At 36.8% G+C, this 26,482-nt stretch overlaps 2 protein-coding genes across 2 annotated transcripts in view; both read right to left on the reverse strand.

Annotated features, from left to right (window-relative positions):
- Positions 1-835: 835 nt before the first annotated feature.
- Positions 836-16,508, reverse strand: LOC117299903 (3-ketoacyl-CoA thiolase B, peroxisomal-like). The gene is made up of 10 exons (XM_033783494.1): positions 16,161-16,508; positions 15,007-15,158; positions 14,318-14,440; positions 12,923-13,024; positions 11,254-11,334; positions 11,019-11,115; positions 10,498-10,591; positions 9,675-9,910; positions 1,876-2,021; positions 836-930 (listed from the first exon to the last, which is right to left on the reverse strand). Exons 1-10 carry the CDS (start codon positions 16,377-16,379, stop codon positions 852-854), a joined length of 1,329 nt encoding a protein of 442 aa, XP_033639385.1. The 5' UTR covers positions 16,380-16,508; the 3' UTR covers positions 836-851.
- A 2,677-nt stretch (positions 16,509-19,185) lies between these two features.
- LOC117300049 (serine/threonine-protein kinase 17A-like) overlaps positions 19,186-26,482 on the reverse strand; it is a 39,146-nt gene continuing 31,849 nt past the window's right edge. The window contains exons 4-6 of the mRNA XM_033783720.1: positions 22,215-22,344; positions 21,573-21,801; positions 19,186-21,122 (exon numbers count right to left, since the gene is read on the reverse strand). Of these exons, the coding sequence (XP_033639611.1) occupies positions 20,555-21,122; positions 21,573-21,801; positions 22,215-22,344 (927 nt within the window). The 3' untranslated portion in view covers positions 19,186-20,554. The remainder of the gene's footprint in view (positions 21,123-21,572; positions 21,802-22,214; positions 22,345-26,482) is intronic.

Here is a 26,482-nt window from a genome sequence, read left to right on the forward strand (position 1 = left end):
TGCAATATTATGATACAAAATATAAAAATATTACTTTATATTACTTGTATATTGTTTTTTATATATTATAAATCGAACTTGATGGAAATTAAATGTTAATAACAATAAGCGGGCATTTATAGAGTGCTTTTCCAGAGGTTGCAAAGCATTAGGATGTGTCCTATATGATCAAAAATAAAATAAAAAGGAGGACCAAAACAACCTTTTGAAATGTGGTAGACACAATAATTATCTGGATCATGAAAATTGCAACATTTCATATATATATCCAAGTAAATTGTATGATTAGGCATATTTCATTTTTGACGTTTTGAGGAATTTTATTGCAAAATCATGACTCACATCGGTTTATGTTGATCGTTTCTTCTTGGACCCCTTGGACCTCCACTTGTGAGGCTTAAAATAATTGTACTTATTTTGAACATTAGATCAATGTATTTATTACTGTGTCAGTAAGCAATTTACTTTGTATGGCATATAGCAAATGGCAATACAAAAAGTCTCAGTTGTTAAAAACAAATCATAATTGCTACTTAATATTAGCACAAACTGTTTGGTCTAAATATCTTACTGTTGATCAAATCAATGGATGCTTTTGTTGCCAACCGGGCAAAATCATAAAGCTGTTAAGCAGAAAATAATGCTTAGCAATTTTCTTAGCTAAGCAAAAAATGAGTGGGGCTCCAGGTGCATTCTGTGTTCTACTGTATGGAATTTTGGCTGGTCACCACTTTTTGTTCAGCAAAAAATTTTTATGCTTACCAAGATTTTATATGCTTAGCAAGATTGTCTATGCTAAGCAAGTTTTGATGCTTACAGGGTTTATGAGATTGGGCCCTGTAAGTGTTTTTTTACTGTGGTCCTGGGTGGTAGAATACAGCCGCTGCTCCCATACCAGTTCCAATACACATGGATACAACACCATACGATCTGAAAACATCAAAAACAACAATTGGTTAAAACTTCTTGTAGAACATTCTATAAATGTTTTTAAAAATCTTTGATGACATGTGAAATTGACAGCTGTTTTCCACAAAGTGAAAAAAATGTTACTCTGGAAGCAATATATTAATTGCCTGTTGAAGATGAGTTTCTGTGCATTCAAACGAACACATATTATAGGAATTGAATGTGTAGCTTGTTGCCCTAGTCAAAACGCCCGGTTTGTACTTCCTGCAAATGCGATGCAAAATTTGATGTCACAAATTCACAACAAATAATTCAAAAGATTTAGATGTGCTCAACTCCTGCAAAACATTCGCAGCAGTGAAAACAGAGCTGTGACGTCAAAATTGTCTTCGCATTAGCATGAAGTATGAACCGGGCTTGAGACTGTGTCTGAACTGGCAGCTACAACGACGTCTACATGTACTGCTAGAATTTCCATGTTTAAGTATTGTACCTTCTAAGCAACAGTCGTAGCCATAGCTGACATGTCGAATACAGCCTTATAATGCTTGTTAGCCCTTGAATGTATTAATTTCTGTATCACCATGGCGATGACTAGGCTAATGTTGATATTTTGACTTGTATTTTTCAGTAAAAATGTCTGGACAAACTGTACACAAAGTAAGTTAGTTTTGTTTCAGAAATGTAGGTACTATTGCGTACGACCAGCTCAATTGGAGTTTCACCAACTGAGGCGGTTTACAAGACAGTGATGTTACAAAAAATAGATGGATTGCAATACGCATCATCAACCGCCATCTTTGATGTATTAACAAGGGGAAAGTGCATGTGTGGGCACTTTTCCCTTGTTAAAACATCAAAGATGGCTGTCGATGACGCGGAATGCAATCCAAATATTGGAACAACTCAATGATGATACCAGATGTTTTTTTGTTCACACGCAAAGACTATCAGATTGATCTTTACCTCTTGCCTCGTCGTTTGAGCTCATGGAGTAGTGTTGCAATCTGTCGAGCCCCGGTACACCCCAAAGGGTGCCCCAGAGCTATTGCCCCACCCAGGGGGTTCACCTTCTCCATGGGTATACCAAGCTTCTGTACACAGTAGGTTGCCTGTTGGAAGACAACAGAGAGGAACAAAATTACTAATTAAAATACACTTAACTCCATGATTCCATCATTGACACTGACAGTACTTAACAAATAGGCCTACTAATCAATGCACCCTTTCATTTTATGTAAATTTTGTCACAATTTCTGTTAAAAAGACAGTTATTGTCAATTTTGCCAAATAGGCCTGTTCTATTGAAAATGTGTGAAGTTGCCTAATTTTGGCTGAAAATGTTCACAAGGCCTTGTAAACATTTTTAGCCAAAATTTGACAAGTTTACAGCCAAAATTTGACAAGTTCACAAGGCTATATATATAGCCTTGTTAGTTTTACAAGGCTTATAATAGCCTTGTAATTATTTTAGCCTTGTAATTATTTTCAGCCAAAATTTGACAAGTTTACAAGGCTGGAATTATTTTCAGCCAAAATTTGACAAGTTTACACATTTTTAGCCAAAATTTGACAAGTTTACAAGTATATAGCCTTGTAATTATTTTCAGCCAAAATTTGACAAGTTCACAAGGCTATGAGCCTTGTAATTATTTTCAGCCAAAATTTGACAAGTTTACAAGGCTATAGTCTTGTAATTATTTTCAGCCAAAATTTGACAAGTTTACAAGGCTATATAGTAATAATTTTCCGCCAAAATTTGACAAGTTCACAAGGCTATATATAGCCTTGTAATTATTTTCAGCCAAAATTTGACAAGTTTACAAGGCTATAGCCTTGTAATAATTTTCAGCCAAAATTTGACATGTTTACAAGGCTATAAGTATTTTCAGCAAAAATTTGACAAGTTTACAAGGCTATATATATAGCCTTGTACACATTTTCCGCCAAAATTTGACAAGTTTACAAGGCTATAGTCTTGTAATTATTTTCAGCCAAAATTTGACAAGTTTACAAGGCTATAGCCTTGAAATTATTTTCAGCCAAAATTTGACAAGTTTACAAGGCTTTAGCCTTGTAATAATTTTCCGCCAAAATTTGACAAGTTCACAAGGCTATATATAGCCTTGTAATTATTTTCAGCCAAAATTTGACAAGTTTACAAGGCTATAGCCTTGTAATTATTTTCAGCCAAAATTTGACAAGTTTACAAGGCTATAGCCTTGTAATTATTTTCAGCCAAAATTTGACAAGTTCACAAGGCTATAGTCTTGTAATTATTTTCAGCAAAAATTTGACAAGTTTACAAGGCTATAGTCTTGTAATTATTTTCAGCCAAAATTTGACAAGTTTACAAGGCTATAGCCTTGTACACATTTTCCGCCAAAATTTGACAAGTTTACATGGCTATAGTCTTGTAATTATTTTCAGCCAAAATTTGACAAGTTTACAAGGCTATAGCCTTGTACACATTTTCCGCCAAAATTTGACAAGTTTACAAGGCTATAGTCTTGTAATTATTTTCAGCCAAAATTTGACAAGTTCACAAGGCTATAGTCTTGTAATTATTTTCAGCAAAAATTTGACAAGTTTACAAGGCTATAAGTATTTTCAGCAAAAATTTGACAAGTTTACAAGGCTATAGCCTTGTAATTATTTTCAGCCAAAATTTGACAAGTTTACAAGGCTATAGTCTTGTAATTATTTTCAGCCAAAATTTGACAAGTTTACAAGGCTATAGCCTTGTACACATTTTCAGCCAAAATGTGACAAGTTCACAAGGCTATAGTCTTGTAATTATTTTCAGCCAAAATTTGACAAGTTTACAAGGCTATATATAGTCTTGTAATTATTTTCAGCCAAAATTTGACAAGTTTACAAGGCTATAGCCTTGTACACATTTTCCGCCAAAATTTGACAAGTTTACAAGGCTATAGCCTTGTAATTATTTTCAGCCAAAATTTGACAAGTTCACAAGGCTATAGTCTTGTAATTATTTTCAGCAAAAATTTGACAAGTTTACAAGGCTATAAGTATTTTCAGCCAAAATTTGACAAGTTTACAAGGCTATAGCCTTGTAATAATTTTCCGCCAAAATTTGACAAGTTCACAAGGCTATATATAGCCTTGTAATTATTTTCAGCCAAAATTTGACAAGTTCACAAGGCTATAGTCTTGTACACATTTTCCGCCAAAATTTGACAAGTTTACAAGGCTATAGTCTTGTAATTATTTTCAGCCAAAATTTGACAAGTTTACAAGGCTATAGCCTTGTACACATTTTCCGCCAAAATTTGACAAGTTTACAAGGCTATAGTCTTGTAATTATTTTCAGCCAAAATTTGACAAGTTTACAAGGCTATAGCCTTGTACACATTTTCCGCCAAAATTTGACAAGTTTACAAGGCTATAGTCTTGTAATTATTTTCAGCCAAAATGTGACAAGTTTACAAGGCTATATATAGCCTTGTAATTATTTTCAGCCAAAATTTGACAAGTTTACAAGGCTATAGCCTTGTAATTATTTTCAGCCAAAATTTGACAAGTTCACAAGGCTATAGTCTTGTAATTATTTTCAGCAAAAATTTGACAAGTTTACAAGGCTATAAGTATTTTCAGCAAAAATTTGACAAGTTTACAAGGCTATAGCCTTGTAATAATTTTCCGCCAAAATTTGACAAGTTCACAAGGCTATATATTATAGCCTTGTAATAATTTTCCGCCAAAATTTGACAAGTTTACAAGGCTATAGCCTTGTAATTATTTTCAGCCAAAATTTGACAAGTTTACAAGGCTATAGTCTTGTAATTATTTTCAGCCAAAATTTGACAAGTTTACAAGGCTATAGCCTTGTAATAATTTTCCGCCAAAATTTGACAAGTTCACAAGGCTATATATAGCCTTGTAATTATTTTCAGCCAAAATTTGACAAGTTCACAAGGCTATAGCCTTGTAATTATTTTCAGCCAAAATTTGACAAGTTTACAAGGCTATAGTCTTGTAATTATTTTCAGCCAAAATTTGACAAGTTTACAAGGCTATAGCCTTGTACACATTTTCAGCCAAAATGTGACAAGTTCACAAGGCTATAGTCTTGTAATTATTTTCAGCCAAAATTTGACAAGTTTACAAGGCTGTAGCCTTGTACACATTTTCCGCCAAAATTTGACAAGTTTACAAGGCTATAGTCTTGTAATTATTTTCAGCCAAAATTTGACAAGTTTACAAGGCTATAGCCTTGTACACATTTTCCGCCAAAATTTGACAAGTTTACAAGGCTATATATATAGTCTTGTAATTATTTTCAGCCAAAATTTGACAAGTTTACAAGGCTATAGCCTTGTAATTATTTTCAGCCAAAATTTGACAAGTTTACAAGGCTATAGTCTTGTAATTATTTTCAGCAAAAATTTGACAAGTTTACAAGGCTATAAGTATTTTCAGCAAAAATTTGACAAGTTTACAAGGCTATATATTATAGCCTTGTAATAATTTTCCGCCAAAATTTGACAAGTTTACAAGGCTATAGCCTTGTAATTATTTTCAGCCAAAATTTGACAAGTTCACAAGGCTATAGTCTTGTAATTATTTTCAGCAAAAATTTGACAAGTTTACAAGGCTATAAGTATTTTCAGCAAAAATTTGACAAGTTTACAAGGCTATAGCCTTGTAATTATTTTCAGCCAAAATTTGACAAGTTTACAAGGCTATAGTCTTGTAATTATTTTCAGCCAAAATTTGACAAGTTTACAAGGCTATATAGCCTTGTACACATTTTCAGCCAAAATGTGACAAGTTCACAAGGCTATAGTCTTGTAATAATTTTCCGCCAAAATTTGACAAGTTCACAAGGCTATATATAGCCTTGTAATTATTTTCAGCCAAAATTTGACAAGTTCACAAGGCTATAGTCTTGTAATTATTTTCAGCCAAAATTTGACAAGTTTACAAGGCCTTGTACACATTTTCCGCCAAAATTTGACAAGTTTACAAGGCTATAGTCTTGTAATTATTTTCAGCCAAAATTTGACAAGTTTACAAGGCTATAGCCTTGTACACATTTTCCGCCAAAATTTGACAAGTTTACAAGGCTATAGTCTTGTAATTATTTTCAGCCAAAATTTGACAAGTTCACAAGGCTATAGTCTTGTAATTATTTTCAGCAAAAATTTGACAAGTTTACAAGGCTATAAGTATTTTCAGCAAAAATTTGACAAGTTTACAAGGCTATAGCCTTGTAATTATTTTCAGCCAAAATTTGACAAGTTTACAAGGCTATAGTCTTGTAATTATTTTCAGCCAAAATTTGACAAGTTTACAAGGCTATAGCCTTGTACACATTTTCCGCCAAAATTTGACAAGTTTACAAGGCTATAGCCTTGTAATTATTTTCAGCCAAAATTTGACAAGTTCACAAGGCTATAGTCTTGTAATTATTTTCAGCCAAAATTTGACAAGTTTACAAGGCTATAAGTATTTTCAGCCAAAATTTGACAAGTTTACAAGGCTATAGCCTTGTAATTATTTTCAGCCAAAATTTGACAAGTTCACAAGGCTATATATAGCCTTGTAATTATTTTCAGCCAAAATTTGACAAGTTCACAAGGCTATAGTCTTGTAATTATTTTCAGCCAAAATTTGACAAGTTTACAAGGCTATATAGCCTTGTACACATTTTCCGCCAAAATTTGACAAGTTTACAAGGCTATAGTCTTGTAATTATTTTCAGCCAAAATTTGACAAGTTTACAAGGCTATAGCCTTGTACACATTTTCCGCCAAAATTTGACAAGTTTACAAGGCTATAGTCTTGTAATTATTTTCAGCCAAAATTTGACAAGTTTACAAGGCTATAGCCTTGTACACATTTTCCGCCAAAATTTGACAAGTTTACAAGTGTAATTATTTTCAGCCAAAATTTGACAAGTTCACAAGGCTATAGTCTTGTAATTATTTTCAGCAAAAATTTGACAAGTTTACAAGGCTATAAGTATTTTCAGCAAAAATTTGACAAGTTTACAAGGCTATAGCCTTGTAATTATTTTCAGCCAAAATTTGACAAGTTTACAAGGCTATAGTCTTGTAATTATTTTCAGCCAAAATTTGACAAGTTTACAAGGCTATAGCCTTGTAATAATTTTCCGCCAAAATTTGACAAGTTCACAAGGCTATATATAGCCTTGTAATTATTTTCAGCCAAAATTTGACAAGTTCACAAGGCTATAGCCTTGTAATTATTTTCAGCCAAAATTTGACAAGTTTACAAGGCTATAGTCTTGTAATCATTTTCAGCCAAAATTTGACAAGTTTACAAGGCTATAGCCTTGTACACATTTTCAGCCAAAATGTGACAAGTTCACAAGGCTATAGTCTTGTAATTATTTTCAGCCAAAATTTGACAAGTTTACAAGGCTGTAGCCTTGTACACATTTTCCGCCAAAATTTGACAAGTTTACAAGGCTATATAGTCTTGTAATTATTTTCAGCCAAAATTTGACAAGTTTACAAGGCTATAGCCTTGTACACATTTTCTTCAAAATTTGACAAGTTTACAAGGCTATAGTCTTGTAATTATTTTCAGCCAAAATGTGACAAGTTCACAAGGCTATATATAGCCTTGTAATTATTTTCAGCCAAAATTTGACAAGTTTACAAGGCTATAGTCTCGTAATTATTTTCAGCCAAAATTTGACAAGTTCACAAGGCTATAGCCTTGTAATTATTTTCAGCTAAAATTTGACAAGTTTACAAGGCTATAGCCTTGTAATTATTTTCAGCCAAAATTTGACAAGTTTACAAGGCTATAGCCTTGTAATAATTTTCCGCCAAAATTTGACAAGTTCACAAGGCTATAGCCTTGTAATTATTTTCAGCCAAAATTTGACAAGTTTACAAGGCTATAGTCTTGTAATTATTTTCAGCCAAAATTTGACAAGTTTACAAGGCTATAGCCTTGTAATAATTTTCCGCCAAAATTTGACAAGTTCACAAGGCTATATATTATAGCCTTGTAATTATTTTCAGCCAAAATTTGACAAGTTTACAAGGCTATAGTCTCGTAATTATTTTCAGCCAAAATTTGACAAGTTTACAAGGCTATAGCCTTGTAATTATTTTCAGCCAAAATATGACAATTTTCAGCCAAAATTTGACAAGTTTACAAGGCTATAAGTATTTTCAGCCAAAATGTGACAAGTTTACAAGGCTATATATAGCCTTGTAATTATTTTCAGCCAAAATTTGACAAGTTTACAAGGCTATAGCCTTGTAATTATTTTCAGCCAAAATTTGACAAGTTCACAAGGCTATAGTCTTGTAATTATTTTCAGCAAAAATTTGACAAGTTTACAAGGCTATAAGTATTTTCAGCAAAAATTTGACAAGTTTACAAGGCTATATATTATAGCCTTGTAATAATTTTCCGCCAAAATTTGACAAGTTTACAAGGCTATAGCCTTGTAATTATTTTCAGCCAAAATTTGACAAGTTTACAAGGCTATAGTCTTGTAATTATTTTCAGCCAAAATTTGACAAGTTTACAAGGCTATAGCCTTGTAATAATTTTCCGCCAAAATTTGACAAGTTCACAAGGCTATATATAGCCTTGTAATTATTTTCAGCCAAAATTTGACAAGTTCACAAGGCTATAGCCTTGTACACATTTTCAGCCAAAATGTGACAAGTTCACAAGGCTATAGTCTTGTAATTATTTTCAGCCAAAATTTGACAAGTTTACAAGGCTGTAGCCTTGTACACATTTTCCGCCAAAATTTGACAAGTTTACAAGGCTATAGTCTTGTAATTATTTTCAGCCAAAATTTGACAAGTTTACAAGGCTATAGCCTTGTACACATTTTCCGCCAAAATTTGACAAGTTTACAAGGCTATATAGTCTTGTAATTATTTTCAGCCAAAATTTGACAAGTTTACAAGGCTATAGCCTTGTACACATTTTCTTCAAAATTTGACAAGTTTACAAGGCTATATATAGCCTTGTAATTATTTTCAGCCAAAATTTGACAAGTTTACAAGGCTATAGTCTCGTAATTATTTTCAGCCAAAATTTGACAAGTTTACAAGGCTATATATAGCCTTGTAATTATTTTCAGCTAAAATTTGACAAGTTTACAAGGCTATAGCCTTGTAATTATTTTCAGCCAAAATTTGACAAGTTTACAAGGCTATAGCCTTGTAATAATTTTCCGCCAAAATTTGACAAGTTCACAAGGCTATAGCCTTGTAATTATTTTCAGCCAAAATTTGACAAGTTTACAAGGCTATATTGTAATTATTTTCAGCCAAAATTTGACAAGTTTACAAGGCTATAGTCTCGTAATTATTTTCAGCCAAAATTTGACAAGTTTACAAGGCTATAGCCTTGTAATTATTTTCAGCCAAAATATGACAATTTTCAGCCAAAATTTGACAAGTTTACAAGGCTATAAGTATTTTCAGCAAAACTTTGACAAGTTTACAAGGCTATATATATAGCCTTGTACACATTTTCCGCCAAAATTTGACAAGTTTACAAGGCTATAGTCTTGTAATTATTTTCAGCCAAAATTTGACAAGTTTACAAGGCTATAATTATTAATTATTTTCAGCCAAAATTTGACAAGTTTACAAGGCCTTGTAAACATTTTCAGCCAAATTTTGACAAGTTCATAGCCTTGTAAAAATATTCAGCCCTAATTTGACAAGTTCACAAGGCTATATTATAGCCTTGTTAACATTTTCAGGCATTTTTTCACACCCTAATCAATTTACCTGACTAGCAAAAGCTTCGTTTATCTCAAACACTTCAATATCATCAACGGTCAACCCAGCTTTCTTCAAGGCCTCGGGAATTGCGTATGCTGGTCCGATACCCATCACTGCTGGAGGCACCCCTACGACTGCAAATGAAACGAGCCAACCAAGGACCGGTAGCCCCGCCCTCTCAGCTGCTGACCGCTTAGCAACCAAGACAGCAGCTGCTCCATCGCTCACTTGACTTGAGTTTCCTGTTGGTCGAAAAACAAACGTCAAAACAAGAACTTAAACATTCATACTGCACTGCAAGCTCAAGCAATATTTTAGCTAGCATGTGGTGAAAGGGTGTTAAAATTTGCTGAAAAAAAAAAAAATTGTGTCCAAATAGTCCACTTACAATACATTTACAAGCAAATGGCATACAAAACATGGTGTCCCAGGCCTGAAAGCTTCATTTTGAAAGGGCAAGGGCACCAAGGCATTTCCTACTTGTTAAAGCCCACCCTATGAGGAAATTGTAAATCTCTACAGGAGCATTTCAAGGGCACCAAGGCAATGACCAGAGGGCATCATAGAGGCAATCATATCCGTTGCCTCAGTGAGCGTCAGGCCTGGTGTGTCCAAAAGACACCCAGACAACCCTCTGGCAAATACTATGGGCCCAACAACAGTGTCTTGGGCCAAAGACCAGTGTCTTTAGCATCTTACAAGTAAACTCAGTAAACATCCTTTTTTTTCTTTTTGATTCTGGCCTTGCAAAGAAAAATCTGGTCTGGTTCCAATTTTGGGCTGAAGGCCCTGTGGATGAGGGGGAAGGTAGGGCTAGGGTTAGGGTTACCTGCAGTAGTGGTTCCATCTTTCTTGAAGACGGTTCTAAGCTTAGCAAGGCCAGCTAGAGTTGTCTGGGGACGGATCCCATCATCTTCAGTTACCTAGGAAACCAATGGAACGGATTAAAGAAAACTTATCACCATAATTATGAAACGAAAGAACTCCTCATCTTCGACCTAACCTCTTCCATTGGTTAGTTGCATATAGTGTCTGATGGGTCTAGCATTGAACTCGTGCTCTGATGGCTGAGCCATCAGAGTGCATTGGTGTAATAAAATCATAAATTTGCGTCAAGTAAAATGAATCCGTGTGACTTAATCACCACAGACATAAAAGAGGGACGTTGGGAACATGATGTGTGTGATAGTGTGAATGGTCGACATGGTATCGCATGCAACCTGTGGGACAGACAACTGGTGCCCAAAATGGTGGTCATTAGTTTTTGATTCTCGTGTGAAAGGGGCTCTTGTCTTCACAATCAGATTAAAATGAAATTAAATCAAATCAAAATTAAATGAAATAACTTACGGTGATTTCTCTCTCATTTCCATCTTTGTCTTCAATGATTGTATGAACTGGAATGATCTCATCTTTAAACAGACCCTCTGCCTTGGCCCTTGCAGCTCTGTCAAAGAAAGATAATGAAAAGCTTTTACAAAGAAAAGTGTACACTAAGATAAATAGCCACATTAACTCCACACTTTCGCCATCTGTGATTTGATGGTGTACAAAGAAAGTCTTTATTCAGAAGTTGTTTACTTACTTCATCTGAGACTCATATCCCATCTGGTCTTGCTGCTCTCGCGTAACTCCGTAACGCTCCGCTACATTTTCTGATGTTATTCTGCACAAAAGAATACAATTCCCAAAATGAGTTTAATTCCAGTAGTATTTGACCAACCATTTGGAAGTATTCAGATTTGCAGATTACGTCTGGTGGCACAGCTGAGCACTGTGTACCTAGCTGTACTGTGTAGATGCAATCACCACAAGATATCATAGTGCAGGCTGGCATAGTGTATCATTCAGAACCACAGTAGATGACAGACAGTAGGAGGGTTAACTGTATACTGTGTGGGTTCATTCATAATATGGTATCATAGTGCAGGCTGGCATAGTGTATCATTCAAAACCACAGTAGATGATGTTAAATGGACAGACAGTAGGAAGGTTAACTGTATACTGTGTAGATGCAATCACCACAAGATATCATAGTGAAGGCTGGCATAGTGTATCATTCAGAACCAAAGTAGATGATGTTAAATGGACAGACAGTAGGAGGGTTAACTGTATACTGTGTGGATGCATTCATAACATGGTATCATAGTGCAGGCTGGCATAGTGTATCATTCAAAACCACAGTGGATGATGTTAAATGGACAGACAGTAGGAGGGTTAACTGTATACTGTGTGGGTTCATTCATAATTATGGTATCATAGTGCAGGCTGGCATAGTGTATCATTCAAAACCACAGTAGATGATGTTAAATGGACAGACAGTAGGAGGGTTAACTGTATACTGTGTGGATGCATTCATAAACATGGTTTCATAATGCAGAATGGCATTGTGCATCTATTCTATCATTCAAAACCATTGTTTTTTGGATGATATTGAATGGCCAGACAGTTGGATGGCTTAAAGGAACATTACAGAGTTGGTTTTGCTAACAAAACAGTTGCTGGCAGTGTAAGTACTTTATGTAATCCACCATACATAAACTGACAAACCTGTAGAAGTTTGAGATCGTTCAGCCATCTGGGTCACAAGAAAATTCTGAAAGACCGATTACACATTTTGCATGACATCGATTTACAAAAAATGAATAAAACGCTGACTGAGCGATAAGCTCAAACCGGAAAATTAGTTTTATTTATTTCTCGTCAGGACATTTCAGACAGAAATATTTCAAGGGATGTTTTCTACTATCATTATCTTTAGACCGTGGTAGTTTTATGTAAGTCTGTGATCTTATAGTTATACAAGTTTTGTTCTTACCAATTCTGTAATGTTCCTTCAAAGGCACTAGACACCTTTAGTGATTGTCAAAGACCAGTCTTCTCACTTGGTGTATCTTAACATCATATGCATAAAATAACAAACCTATGAAAATTGGACTCAATTGGCCGTCGAAGTTGCGAGAGAATAATGGAAGAAAAACACCCTTGTCGCACAAGTTGTGTGCTTTCAGATGCCTTGAATTGGAGACCTCAGCTGAGGTCTTTTATTCAATTCAAATATTTTAGTGAGAATTTACTTCTTTCTCAAAAACTATGTTACTTCAGAGGAAGCCGTTTCTCACAATGTTTTATACTATCATGAGCTCTCCATTGCTTGTTACCGAGTATGTTTTTATGCTAATAATTATTTTGAGTAATTACCAATAGTGTCCAGTGCCTTTAAAAGAAATTGTATTAAAACTAAAAAATCTTACCCCATTGGGATGAGGCAATCTCTAGCCATCTCATGCTCAAACACCTTTGGGTTGATATCGTTGCCTTCTTGGCCTTGTTGCATCCTGGACATTGACTCAACTCTAAAGATACAAAGCAGACAAGAAATATCAGCAGGACAAAATACATCACTAGTTGTTGAGTACATTTATACCAACATCAACAAGCTTATCAAAAGTTCTTGAAAGCTTTCACTAAATTAAGTGTTGGGCGTGTTGAGGGCATGTCTTTACACACTGCTCTAATGTTTGTGCTCTCTCAAAAGTGTGTGCCGGATAAAGTCTACTTTGTGACGTGTCGTGGCCGAGCGGTTTAGTTCATCAGACCCTTTCCAAGCTCTGGTGTTGTCGGCAGAGGAGTGTGGGTTTGAATCCCGGTCATGACACTTGTGCCCTAGAACAGTTGTGAAGGTAGTGCTAAAAGCCACTCTTGGTAATGGCTACAAGAAACAAATTATCAAAGATGAAAATAACTCAGGGGAGCTGCCGCAAATGTAGGAATTGATTTTCCTAAGACAGTCTAGATTGTTGGATGGAGGGAAACATGCACCAGGCAAGGAGTTCCGAAGAAATGCAGTACATGGAATAAAGCTGGTGGAATGGCTCCTTGTTCTACATCTCGGCAAAGCAAGAGTGTATGGATGAGAAGAAGCAGAAAGCCTAGTTTCGAGCCCAAACATTCTGATAGGAGAATCTAGGATGGACACACTGGTGGTACATTTACCATGAAATAATCTATAGAAAAGACAGAGGATAGCTACAGACCTATGGTGGGAAAACGGTTGTAACGTTGGTCCCAACTCTTGACCAACAAGCTTTAAAACAATCTGCTTCTGCACTTTATCTATAAATGACACGCAGAAACTCTGGTCCAAATGTGACAGCAGTAGGGGACGTATACAAATTTGTCTTATACAGTTAAAGGAACATTACAGAATTGGTTTTTGTTAACCAAACAGTTGCTGGTAGTGTAAGTACTTTATGTAATTCACCAAATACATCAACTGACAATCCTGTAGAAGTTTGAGATCGGTTGACCATCTGGGTCACAAGAAAATAGTGAAAACCGATATCCCATTTTTGCATGGCATCGATGCAAAAAGAAAAATGAATAAAACGCCCACTGAGCACTGAGAGATAAACTCCAAATGCGAAGTTAGAATATTTATTTCTCATCAAATATGACATTTCAGACAGAAATATTTCAAGGGATGTTTTCAACTATCATCATCATTAGACCGTGTAAGTTTTATGTAAATAGGTGATCTTCGTGATTTTGTTTTCTTACCAATTCTGTAACGTTCCTTTAAAGAGTAGCATCAGGAGGAGGTAATAACTTCAAGCTTGATAAAGACAACCCTATTACAGTGTACTCACCCGGCTGCAATCGCCATATCGTAGACTCCGTTCTTAATTCCTCCAGCAACATTCATGAAAGCTTGTAATCCAGAGGAGCATTGACGATTCACTGTGTTGACTGGAACGGTCTCTGGGATGCCGCTAAAAAGAAATATAAAATGACATAAAATAATAAAAAAAATCATTTAAACAAATATAAACATAAATAAACATACAAACTGTAGTGGGGGTACATAACGGACATATTGACCCTTCAAAAAAGATATCTAAAAAAAATATTACCCAGTCAGTTTTCTTGTGGTTTGACCCCTGGCCACACAGCAGCTAACGCAGGCCTGATAGTTCACAGAGGCAACAAAGGCGATTGCCTCCATGGCCCCTGGTCATTGCCTTGGTGCCCATGAAATGCTCTTTAGTAGAAATTTACAATTTCCCCATAGGGTGCCCTTTACCAAGGAGAAAATGCCTTGATGCCCTTGCCCCTTCACAAACAAAGCATACCGGCCTGCTAACGGTTATAGCTTTTGACTGAGCTGAGACCCCCGCACAAAGCTCAGTTGATAAAGTGCGGAACATTAATCCAGAGGTCGTCGGTCCAAATCCTGCTCTAGACATTTTTTTTTCAACCCCAAATTATTTAAAATTTACCCAGTCAGTTTCCCTTGTGGTTTTTTATTTAATAAAACAAAGCTCAGACAAAGACAAACCTGAGCAGCTGTGCGACCCGGGCCATGAAAGCCCCTCCCCCTGGAGCAAGAACATTTCCCACAACGATGTCTCCGATGTCAGCAGGAGATATTTTGGTTTCATCGAGGACTCCCCTGAATGCTGCAGACAAGAGCTCATCAGCTTTAGTGTCCTACAACAAAGAAGAGAGGAACGAATTAATGCGAAATGCGACATACTAAATTAGGTTTGTTGACATGATCGTTATTTATACCGTCCTGTACGTCCTGACTAGTTAGTGAATATTGACTATGTTTAGTTTTCCAGTTTTTGCTGCTGTGTGTTTTTGATGTTTTTAAAGCCTGAATGAATAACTAATGCAAATAAATAAATAAATATGTTTAGATGTTATAACCAGTCGAGTCGGGGGTGACTAATGGCTTGGTGACGCCCCAGCGGCCTGGCCATGCAGCAGCTTGTTGTCCACCACTTCTGAAGAAGCTGAAGAAGCAAGCTTAAGCTCTCTATTGCCAACTAGGCGCAATGGGACTCCAAATTGGGACTCACAAGTCAAAGTTGTTTCTGATTATAGGTAGGAACAGCGATAACAACGTAGTCGTAGTAGTAGTAGTACCCTAGCCTAGTCACAACTTTTCGTCTTATTTGGACAAACACTTACAGTACACTGCTGCCATGTAGACTAATTAAATGGCGGTAGATGGGTTTCAGTTGTTCAATTTACTTCTAGAACTATGACTCGTGGTTTGTTATCCACTATCGTCTCCATGTGGAGATGCTACGGAATGAACCTCGTAGTTCTAGGAGTAGACTTTAGGAATAGATATTCCGCTATATTCCGCTTTTGTCTCCTCAACAAGACAATGGCGCAACAAACCTCAATTCTATGGTTTACCTCAGTCAGTGTCATGAGTGTACTCCTGAGGTCTGTTCCGGTCGTCTCAGATAGCGGAACGAACCTCATAATTCTAGGAGTAGGAAAGTATATAGGAATACATTGTAGGCTGTTGTTGTTTAGTTAGTTGGTTTTTGTTCTCTTCTTCGTCAATTAAAACCTCCTAAAAAAGCTGAAAAAGTGATACCGGACACGGACACTGGTGACTGTTCCCTGTTACAAATAATTATATTAATATCACTGTATTAAAATTCAAAGCATTGATAAGATAACAGTTCTTACCTTGAATGAGCCCCGTTTTGCTTTACCAATTGGAGTACGTTTAGCACAAACCACCACCACGTCGTCCTGCAAAGGTGCCCGGGCTGGAACCCACGAAGTCCCGGCGACTGCTCCAGCAGCACTCGCTCCAGCTGCAGACGTCTCACACGGCACTACACATGGAGTTGCAGACCGTTTTGACACGGTTAGGTGACCGGTAATTGCTTCTAAGCGATTCATTTTGAAAGACGTTTGATCTAAAGGCACATTAATGTTCAGCAAACCCCCAGAAACATCAGCTGTTAATGCTATAGTTGCACAAGAACAAAGTCCACACGATTACATCAAATTATGCACAAAAGATACACATGCCCTCTTTACTTCCAATTTATTCGGTTGTGCGCCCTCTGTAGTTCAAAATATGACAGTTTTTATGGGTGCACCCTACCGCCGATACATGAACTCCAACAACATTTTAGTGCAGAATGCTAAATATTTCCCAAAAATACATGAATATACTTAGAATTCTAACAGCTTTTTACAGTAAAGGGGAAATTATTCATTGACTCTTGAACTTTTATCCTCTGCTCAAGTCCCAGGGCCCATCTCTGGACAAAATCCCATTTATTTGGCTCTCATATCTGTCTAGTATAGAATATTTCGTGAGGTTTACCCATATTATGTGTTTTTAGGGGGCGAGAAACCAGCGAGTTTATTTTAATTGGATGGATAGTTTGATTAATTTAACATTTTACCATATTTTGCGGTCGCACTTTGCCTTCCCTTCATTTGCATCTACAAGGGAACAGAGATGATCAAACTATTATCTTCAATTCTTTTTATTTGCTACAATAAAAGAGGAAGTTGATGATGTTAGCTGATAAATGAATCTGAATTTCGTGGTCGGCAAAGCATCCTGATGGAAACATCACACCAAATCTTGTGTAGCGAACAAAATGAAGACATTTCAGTTTTGGATGCGAGGGAAAACCAACGCAACCAGATAGCGACTGAGAACCCAATTCACATGCAATGCTCCGGTCCAGGAATCGAACCGGGGTCCACAGAGGTGAAAGGCAGGGATAGAAACCACTGAGCCAACCGGCTCACTGCCCAGTTTGTTATTGCATGTGCACTCTGTTCTTGCTGTATGGTGTATTTCCAATTCACATGCAAGGCTCCGGTATGGGTATTGAACCGGGGTCCACAGAGGTGAAAGGCAGGGATAGAAACCACTGAGCCAACCTGACTGCTCACTTTGCATTGATACTGATCCTGACTTTGTGGGGGGGGGGGGGGGGGCTTTAAGAGCAGCATGACACGAAACACCCAGTGGGAATACTTATTTTTGAATAAAGAATAAGAGACACAATTGGTTTTGTTTTTGTAATATAATGAGCACTCAGTTTTAATGTATAATAGTTTGCTCACAGACTCTCTATTTTACATTATTACATAGTGTTTTTAAATTAATCTTATGCTACAGGACAGCAACTGTGGACAAACAAAAACACACAAAAACAAACATTAAAATGATATAAAATACACAAATCAACAACAGTACAATGAAATGAAACATTCAAGGCACTTTTTGCAAGTCAATGGAATAAATTAAGAACAAAATAAAAGTGCGACCCCAGATTAAATTTGATAATTTTCCTCTTGACACTGGCCGGTGGTTTCAGAGTAGGTCCAGTAAATTCAAGACAGGACCAGCCCTTTGGTATTTTTTTTCGATCGAAGAATGCCCAACTCTGTAGTGTGTAATATCTTGAACAAAAACAAATTTATTGTTCAAATGTTGACTCGAGTCTGATAAATATCTTTCAATAAGACAAGTGAGATAAATCTTATCTTAGTGCTGATGTGGCAGGAGATTGTGTCCCTCCGGAAATCCAGAGATTCTGTCCCCCAAGATGGTGAACTGTGTACAAACTTCTTCTGAATGGCGCCCTCTTTTGAACCAACTGCCATATGGGTGATAAAATGTCCGGGGACAGAGTTCGTAGGACACCAGTTCAAATCAACAACAGTTTATACACATGTATGTTAAAGACAATGGACACTATTGGTAATTGTCAAAGATCAGCCTTCCCACTTAAAATAACAAACCTGTGAAAATTTGAGATCAATTGGTCGTCAAAGTTGGGAGATAACAATGAAAGAAAAAACACCCTTGTCACACCATGGAGGTAGGTCACACGAAGTTGTGTGCTTTCACATGCTTAATTTCGAGACCTCAAAAATCTAATTATGAGGTCTTCGTGAAAAATTACTTCTTTCTCAAAAACTACGTTACTTCAGAGGGAGCCGTTTCTCTCAATGTTTTATACTATCAACAGCTCCCCGTTACTCGTTACAAAGTAGGGTTTTATGCTAATAATTATTTTGAGTAATTACCAATAGTGTCCACTGCCTTCCAAAGAAAGTTCTGGACCAGTAAAAATGTTGAGCTACACGCCCTGTGGTCTTCTGGATTTAGAGTATTATGGATTTTCCCCACAAATTAAAGCCCCCAAAGTGGCACTTCAGTTATCAAATAAAGAAACAAAAAATCAAAATATACAAAAAGGAAATTCACACAAATAATGATTAATACAATCAAAGTATCGTAAAAAATAATATGCATTTTTCTAAAACATAACAAACGAATAAGTTGTTATAATATGAACACATGGATAATATTTTAACATAATAACAACTGTCGTAAACCTACAAGCTCATAAATTATATTCCTAACTTTAAACTTTCATAACAAGACATGTTATTGGTCAATAACTTCCCACCACCAGACACATCAACCAATGGCAGCCTGTGTTTCACAGTTGTCTAGACTTTTTAAAGCTACTTATAAATAAACTGCCATTGTCTGTTTTTTTATTTTTTTTAAGCAAACCATTGGTGCACAAAAAAAGAAGATATAAAATCTTTCGGAAATGAATAAGTTTTCCTCTGTAACTTTAAGATGACCCATCATCAACTATACATTAAATAGAATAATTCTATCTCTTAAGCTTTATTTAAGAACGAGGTAAAATTACATGTATGGAAGCAGGGACAGACATCCCCTAACTCAACCCTGAAGCCCCCCTCAAAAAAAAAAGGAAGAAAACAAAGATACTGACACAAAATAGGGAGACCACCAACATGCAGAGCGCTGGCACTGTATTTCGGATGTTGTTGGTCCAAATCCTGCTCAGGTCAATTACTTTGTAATCAATTAAAATTGAATAAATAAGCATTACCAATCATTATATAAACTTCATGGCTGCATTAAAAAAATGATATCGTACCCTCTGAATATCAAAATCTGATATTTTAGTCATTTTGCTTTAAAAACTACACATTATATATAGATGTTTTTAGGCACTTGCGTTAGTTTTCACTTAGTTTCCCACCCAAACAAAAAGCGGATAAAAGCATTGCATAGACGACTATTGCATAATGTTTAAGAAACTGAAAAAGGCAAAAAAAACAAAAAACAAAAAACTAAACAACTAAACAAAAACTAAAAAACTAAACAAAAAATACTAGTTATCATTGGGCAGAGCAACATGAACTAGTTTTCAAGACAAAAATTATCAGAAGCTTCGGAGTTACTTAGTTACAAAAAAAAACTTCAGGATGGAGTTTTCTGATTTTCTGATCACAAAAGTACACGAGAGTTGAAACAGGTTTTCCTTTTACCTGGTTGAGTTTTCTGACGCATGTTTTTTTTTATCCAAAAAATAAAAAAAATTGCCTGACGTTTTGACCCTAGCAGAGTGCTTCTTGAAGTCTTCAAGACAGACTCTGCTAGAAACGTCAGCCCATTCACTATTTTGTGCATTTATACAATAATCCTTGTTGTTGGTAAGCAGTTTGCAAAGCTAAGATTATTTTCTGTTTTTGTTTTTGTAAAATTTAAGTAAAAAGTGGCAAAGGGGATTCTTTACTTTTGATCGTTACCCAAATGCAGCCATCTTGTTCCACATTCCTTCAAACAAGTCAAAACCGAACTGAGACTGGAAGGGGAAAATAGACTGGCCCTTTTTGTGTGACACAACTCAGTACTGAACAGTGCTGTTGCAGTCAGGGAGGATGACGATCACAGTTGTAGCTTGATTAAGGTATTGGCCTAGCGAGTAGCCTTTTCTTTTGGTAAAATATTTTTAAAACTTTTTTTTTTCATTTTGTGAATACTTTAAGCTTGCAATTTCAAACAAAATATGTATGTGTAGATGGCGTGAAATTTGGGGCATAAAAACATTGTGTGAAAGTTACAGAGAGTGTTAAGAAGTAGAAGGAACCCTTGTTGCTTGTACAAAGTCACCTCAGAGCGACACCTTCTTGATCCCTCGTATTTTTTGTAGTGACAGTAAAAGGTTCGGTGTAACTCCACTGCCTGAGCTCTTGACGAAAAAATAAGTGTTTCATTATGAAACCTGGATACAAATCCGCTTAGCATGGTTAAGATCCTTCGGTAAGTTCTCTTTATTCTTTAGTATCGTCCGTCTCGTGGCCGTCGGACTGTGGTACGGTGACCTACAACTTCCACTCTGCTCGCTCGAGACTAAATTAGCTTCAGTCAACTCGACTGTTAATGAGTCTTCAGAGTCTGAATCTAAGATTCTCTTCTCGGCGGAGTCCTTGGCTCCATCCACGCAGTCCTCGCTCAAGTCCGTTCTGACGGTGACCGTGGTGGTCGCGCAGCACGTCAAGACCTCGATGGAATGATTGCACGATGTCGTTATTACTTCGGAATAGTTCTCAAATTTGGAGACGCAAGTCTCTACTAGTTCTTGTGCATGGGATTTTGTTTCTGAAACATCTACACAACGGTTGTTTTCTTCGTCGCCATTTTGAATTACGTCTTCACGGAAAGGGTTCAGATTTAAGGTGTTGTTGTTCTCCGTCTCGATGACCCGTGAGCTTGATGTAGTTTCTGTCGGTCTTTCTTGAAGCCAGGGATGATTAAGGCACTGATGGGCTGTCAGTCGACTCCTGTTGAATGGAAACAAAAGAGAAAGTATAAGGTCACATGCTTACAGAAAAATTAACCCTTTGAAACCATTCATTTCTTTACAATCTTTATCATACGCCCAGACATTGCTAATCTTGTTGATTTTTTTGCAACGTTATTTCTAGGTAAAAATTTATAAGAAACAGAAATACATGGTTTTGTTTTTGAGCTGTAGATTGTATGTTATTCAGTCCCAAACTTTTTCTTTGACCCCATTGTTTGAGCAAAATTTTGTCAAATATTGTGGCCGTTTTTGGCCGCTCTGTGCGTTTTGGTCAAGCCACTTTCAGCAGCTATGGTCTATAAGGGATAAGGGTTAAATCCTTATTCTATCCAATCCCATCGAATACACTCCTTTCCCCAAGAAGTCAAAATTTTCACTCCTGGTCGAAGAGAAGCAATTAATGGTTACACATCAAGCTCACACTTACTCAGGATCTTTGACGCAGAGTCTCTGAATCATGTCAATCGCCTCCTCCGAGATGTCGGCGAAAAACTCGTCAGGGAAGTCTAGATCAACTTGTGAGATGTTCAGGTAAGTCTCTTGTTTATCGTCGGCAGCAAACGGCGAGATTCCAGTTAGCATGATGTAGATAACCACGCCTATACTCCACATGTCGGTGGCTAGTGTGATGGGTTCAAAGTTCAATACCTCTGGAGCTGTGTGAGCAAGAGAAGTATGAAAGCAATTAATTATCAAAAAAAGGACAGAGGTGATGGCAAGAATTTCAAATTTGCAGCAAGTTATGTTTGGAAACTTGATTTTTACATTTAGTAGACTTACTTTTGACTAAATAACCTTTTAAATTTTTTATCATTGATGACAAAAAAGCTTCCATAATGACTAAGCAGTTTGTTTCACCTCTGTGGACCTGAGTTTGAATCCCGCCTCGAACCAACGCCTTGAATGACGACTTGTTTTCAGTCCTTACTTGATGGAACAGACTTGCCACATTTGGGGGTTTTCCTCCAAAAACTAAAAATGCCTTCATTGTCTCCCATACCTCCTATTGCTAGACCTTGCACTCTGCTGAATGTGTAATAAAATTAAAATAAAAACAAATACGACTTACCAACAAATTCAGTAGTTCCAACAAGTTCCCGAATGTCGTCACCATTCTGGACTAATCTTGCGATGCCAAAGTCGATGAGTTTAATATCGCCAAGACACGGACCCCCAGAGGTCAGGAGAATATTCTGAGGCTGCAGAACAGAAAGAGAGAAAGAGGGAAAAAAAAGAACAATAAATGAATATGATTAGAAAATTAAACTTCACAGTTTCGTTGTTGATACAATGGCAAAGTTAAAAAGCAAACAAATTTTTCATGTTTTAGATAAACAGTGGTTGTTTGTTCAGGGATTACATGTAAAATGTATGATGTATAAAGGAAGGACGATAGAGAAGGATATGATAGAGACGAGTGAGTTATAGCAGTGAAAAGCAGGTCAGGTATTTACATATGGAAGAAAAGCCTTGGTTGTGTGTGACTGTGATCAAAGGTATCAGGAAAGCCTGCCTCAGTTTTGAAAGTTTGTTTTTATGAAGTAACAATAAAAAAGGCTAGCAGAGTGGAATTTCATCTTTAAGATGACAACGCCTTTTCTATTTTGCAAAGGGCACTTAATTTAAATCTTAAAGTCCATGTGAAACTTTTGAAGGGGCACCAAGGCTATAGACCAGGGCAACGGGTGCCAAGGTCTCTGTGTATTTCCATGCCTATGTTAGCATGAGGCTATGCCCCCAAAAAGTTCATCAAACTTTGAGAGTGTCCTGCCTATTATTTGAGATGTGAGGTTCAATTGTTTGCAAGAATCTGCAGAGAATTCGAACGACGCTGCCAAAAACCACCTTCTAAAGATCTTTACTGTTTTAAGTGTATGTTTAAGGCAACCCCGAGGTCACTCATAGGATGCTAAACATTCTTGCCTCTACTCATTGTGCCCTCAAAGGAATTTAATCCAGTCACAGTTAACACTTTCTAGCTTGGAAAACCTGAATCTATGGGCGCTTTCATTAACATGTCAAAGGTCACCAACAAGCCTTCTTTCAGCCAGCGGTGGTAAAAGCCGACCCAACAAAAGCCATGTTGTTACAAGTTGGTTACCTTGCTTGGCTTGGCAAGATTCAAAACGTTGCTTTGGTTGGGAAAACACTTTAGGGTTAAAATCATCGCAAGTGCTTCAGAAACTAGAATTTTGAGGGGCGACTAAAAAAGGAACAAAATGTTGTGATTGACAGATTATCATGAAGTGCCATACAGTCGAGTACAACTGTACATGTACTCTGCACCCAGCGCTGATTTGTCCCTGTTGGCCACCAGCCATAGCTTACTTGTAGCATGACACTGATTTGTGCGGTTTTAGTTCTGTATCTAAAAATATCCCTGGATCAACAATGCTATCCGTTTTTATCTGGGATGAGGGTCGTTATACGTTTCCTCTAATCTAATGAATATTTATATTTCCGATTATGAATATTCATATCTAAACAGGGTCAGATTGTAGATGACCTTTCAGCATCAGTTTGGTTCCATGCACGTGAATTGAGAAGAAAAAATGGCAGCCCTTTGACAAAGGTCTTGCGAGTTACCCTGACATCAAAACAAAACTGGATACATCTCGTCCGTGATTTACAAACAAGCCACCACTCCAGTAAAAATAAAAAATCCCTAGAAACAATACGACTTCATGGCTTTTCAATAATAGGATCCTGCTGGAATTCCTAGGGCGACCGTTTGCCCTCTTGAAAAAACAAAACCTTAAATTTATCTCCTTCGAAAGCCTCAAGATTAGACCTTTGCTTGATAGTGTCTCGCCTGAGGTACATTATTTAGTGTTTTTCACCCCTTCTCCTTTTGCTTTCTTGCAGCACAGCTTGTTTAGATTATGTAGAACACTTTGAACATGAAAGGCTTTTTAGGGAATTCCCCTTGGGCGATCTTTTTTCAATCAGACGGACCGCACAAGTGACATTTTTGTCTTTTATGATTTAAGACTTCTCCTTCCTGCTTACATTCACAGCAGGATCAAACAGATATGAGAAGTTACGAGATAAAAAAACCCAATTCCGCATTTTGGAAATCAATACACTACTTCCTCAAAATTTATTCAGATATACTTTAAAAACTTTGTTGATATCAGGGCCCAATTTCATGGCTCTGCTTACCGTTCACAAATTATCGCTGCTTACAGAAGGCTTGGCATTCCGCGCTTACCTCATGCATATTTAGCGGAAAGTTAATGATTGTGGGTGTGCGTAATCCACGTTACTAAGCATTTTTCGCTTACACAGCTAGCACAGAAATTTGGCACTTGTACAGTAAGCGGAGAATGGTGATTGTAAGCGCAGAATTTGGTGGTAAGCAGACCCATGACATATAGGGCCCAGCTTTCATAGACTTTGAAAAGGATGCCATCGGTGGGTTTTGAGTAGAAAAAGTTTCCAATATTAAGTAAGGAGGGTAAGAATTGTGTAAAATTCTTATCAGAGACATTGCTTTAACAAATGTCCAAGCTGGTAGAGTCAGGAGAGTGAAGAAAGTCAAATAATTTATTTGTTATTGAGCTTTGGGGAGATGGTTGTACACAGCAACATTACATCAGAGATAATTGATTGATAACTGTACATAACACCTGACACCTTCAAGGCATACAAGGTGCTAACGACAGGTGCCACTCTTAATCAAACTACAAATGTTTTGCATACTGTATGCACAGGTACAATGCGAAAACCTACAGGGGTTTCAAACACCCATACACCATAGAGGTACAAAAGCAGACGCTCACAACAAAATTCCTTTCTCACTTATACATCCACCTCTAGTAAAATAAAAGTGACACGATAAAGTGAGTATTATCTTGGGACCATCCCAACACCAATGTTGCACAAGTGTTGCACAAACGTTCAACCACTACACTAAATGGTTTCTAAGTCCTTAAAGACAGTGGACACTATTGGTTATTGTCAAAGACCAGTCTTCCCACTTAGTTTAACTCAACATTTACATAAAATAACAAACCTGTGAAAATTTGAGCTCAATTGGTCGTCGAAGTTGCGAGATAATAATGAAAGCAAAAACACCCTTGTCACACGAAGTTGTGTGCTTTCAGATGCTTGATTTCGAGACCTCAAATTCTAAACTTGAGGTCTCGTAATCAAATTCGTTGAAAATTACTTCTTTCTCAAAAACTACGTCACTTCAGAGGGAGCCATTTCTCACAGTGTTTCATACTATCAACCTCTCCCCATTACTCGTTACCAAGTGAGATTTTATGCTGATAATTATTTTGAGTAATTACCAATAGTGTCCACTGCCTTTAAACATGGAGGTAGGAAGTAAATCCTCCAGGTTACTGGGGTTGGATTTGAACCCAAAAACCCAAGTGAGTCAAATCCTCTCAGCATACTTTTTTAAACTTCTGGAATAAAAATTGAAAAATTAATCGATAAAGAATCCTACAACCATTCCTTTCCTAGACAAATTATATGACGACAAAAATAAAATGAAAATCAGTGTTTTGATTGAATATTGCAGGCCTTGAACTTTGCTTTTGTAGGGGCACAACAGTTGCCCTTGAAAAGTACAGGGCACAACAGTAATTGCTGTTGGTGCCTTGGCCTTTTCGATGCCTGGTATTAATAAATTGTTCTCAGTTCCGTAAAACTCCTCAAATAATTACAACGCTTACGTTAATTTTATCACCCCGATGATGTATAGAAATTAAACATCAACAAATTTCGTTGTCGGACTAAATCTTTTCAGAGCTATCCAAGGACAATTATGGTGAATGCGAGGATGATAAATTGTACCCTTCAAAGTACTTCAGAAACTATTGTTCTTTGCGATCACAAAGGATCACCTGACAACAATTGTATTAAATCGTTGACCACTTTACCTTAGGGCAATGACAGGAACAAGTAGGCCTGTTTAATGAGAATCAAACAATCATAGCGTGTTATTTTCGGCGAGTGAAGTTGTTACTTTCTTGTTTTGTTCTTTTTATTCCAGTGTGGAAGTTCCCTTGACCGCCAAACTCTGTGGGTCGTTACGATAATAACGAGGGACAGTGACACATAGGAAATAGGTTGGTGTCGTTGGAGCAGTTGCTAGGACAGTCGTGCATGCGTGTCTAACAATGGTTGTTGGTGAACAATGGTTAAACCTTCGCATTGGCATCCCTCCTGTCCCACAGATCACCCCAACAAAAAACAACTAATCTCCCTAAAATGTTTTACCACATCTCTGTAAATGGCTAAATTACTAATCAAACAGCCTAGTTATGAAACAACTAGTTCTGCACCATAAGTCCAAATTTTCTAGAGATGTGATAAAACCGTAGC

The sequence above is a fragment of the Asterias rubens genome, chromosome 15 (genome assembly GCF_902459465.1).
Source record: "Asterias rubens chromosome 15, eAstRub1.3, whole genome shotgun sequence".
In the NCBI taxonomy this organism is placed as follows: domain Eukaryota; kingdom Metazoa; phylum Echinodermata; class Asteroidea; order Forcipulatida; family Asteriidae; genus Asterias; species Asterias rubens.

What these genes read in the sequence shown, in the direction of transcription:
- LOC117299903 (XM_033783494.1), bottom strand. Translation starts at nt 16,379, where the DNA reads ATGAATCGCTTAGAAGCAATTACCGGTCACCTAACCGTGTCAAAACGG. An exon ending in CAAAACGGGGCTCATTCAAG is followed by an intron (nt 15,159 to 16,160) that starts GTAAGAACTGTT and finishes TCTTTGTTGTAG; the next exon opens with GACACTAAAGCTGATGAGCT. An exon ending in ACGAAGCTTTTGCTAGTCAG is followed by an intron (nt 2,022 to 9,674) that starts GTAAATTGATTA and finishes GTCTTCCAACAG; the next exon opens with GCAACCTACTGTGTACAGAA.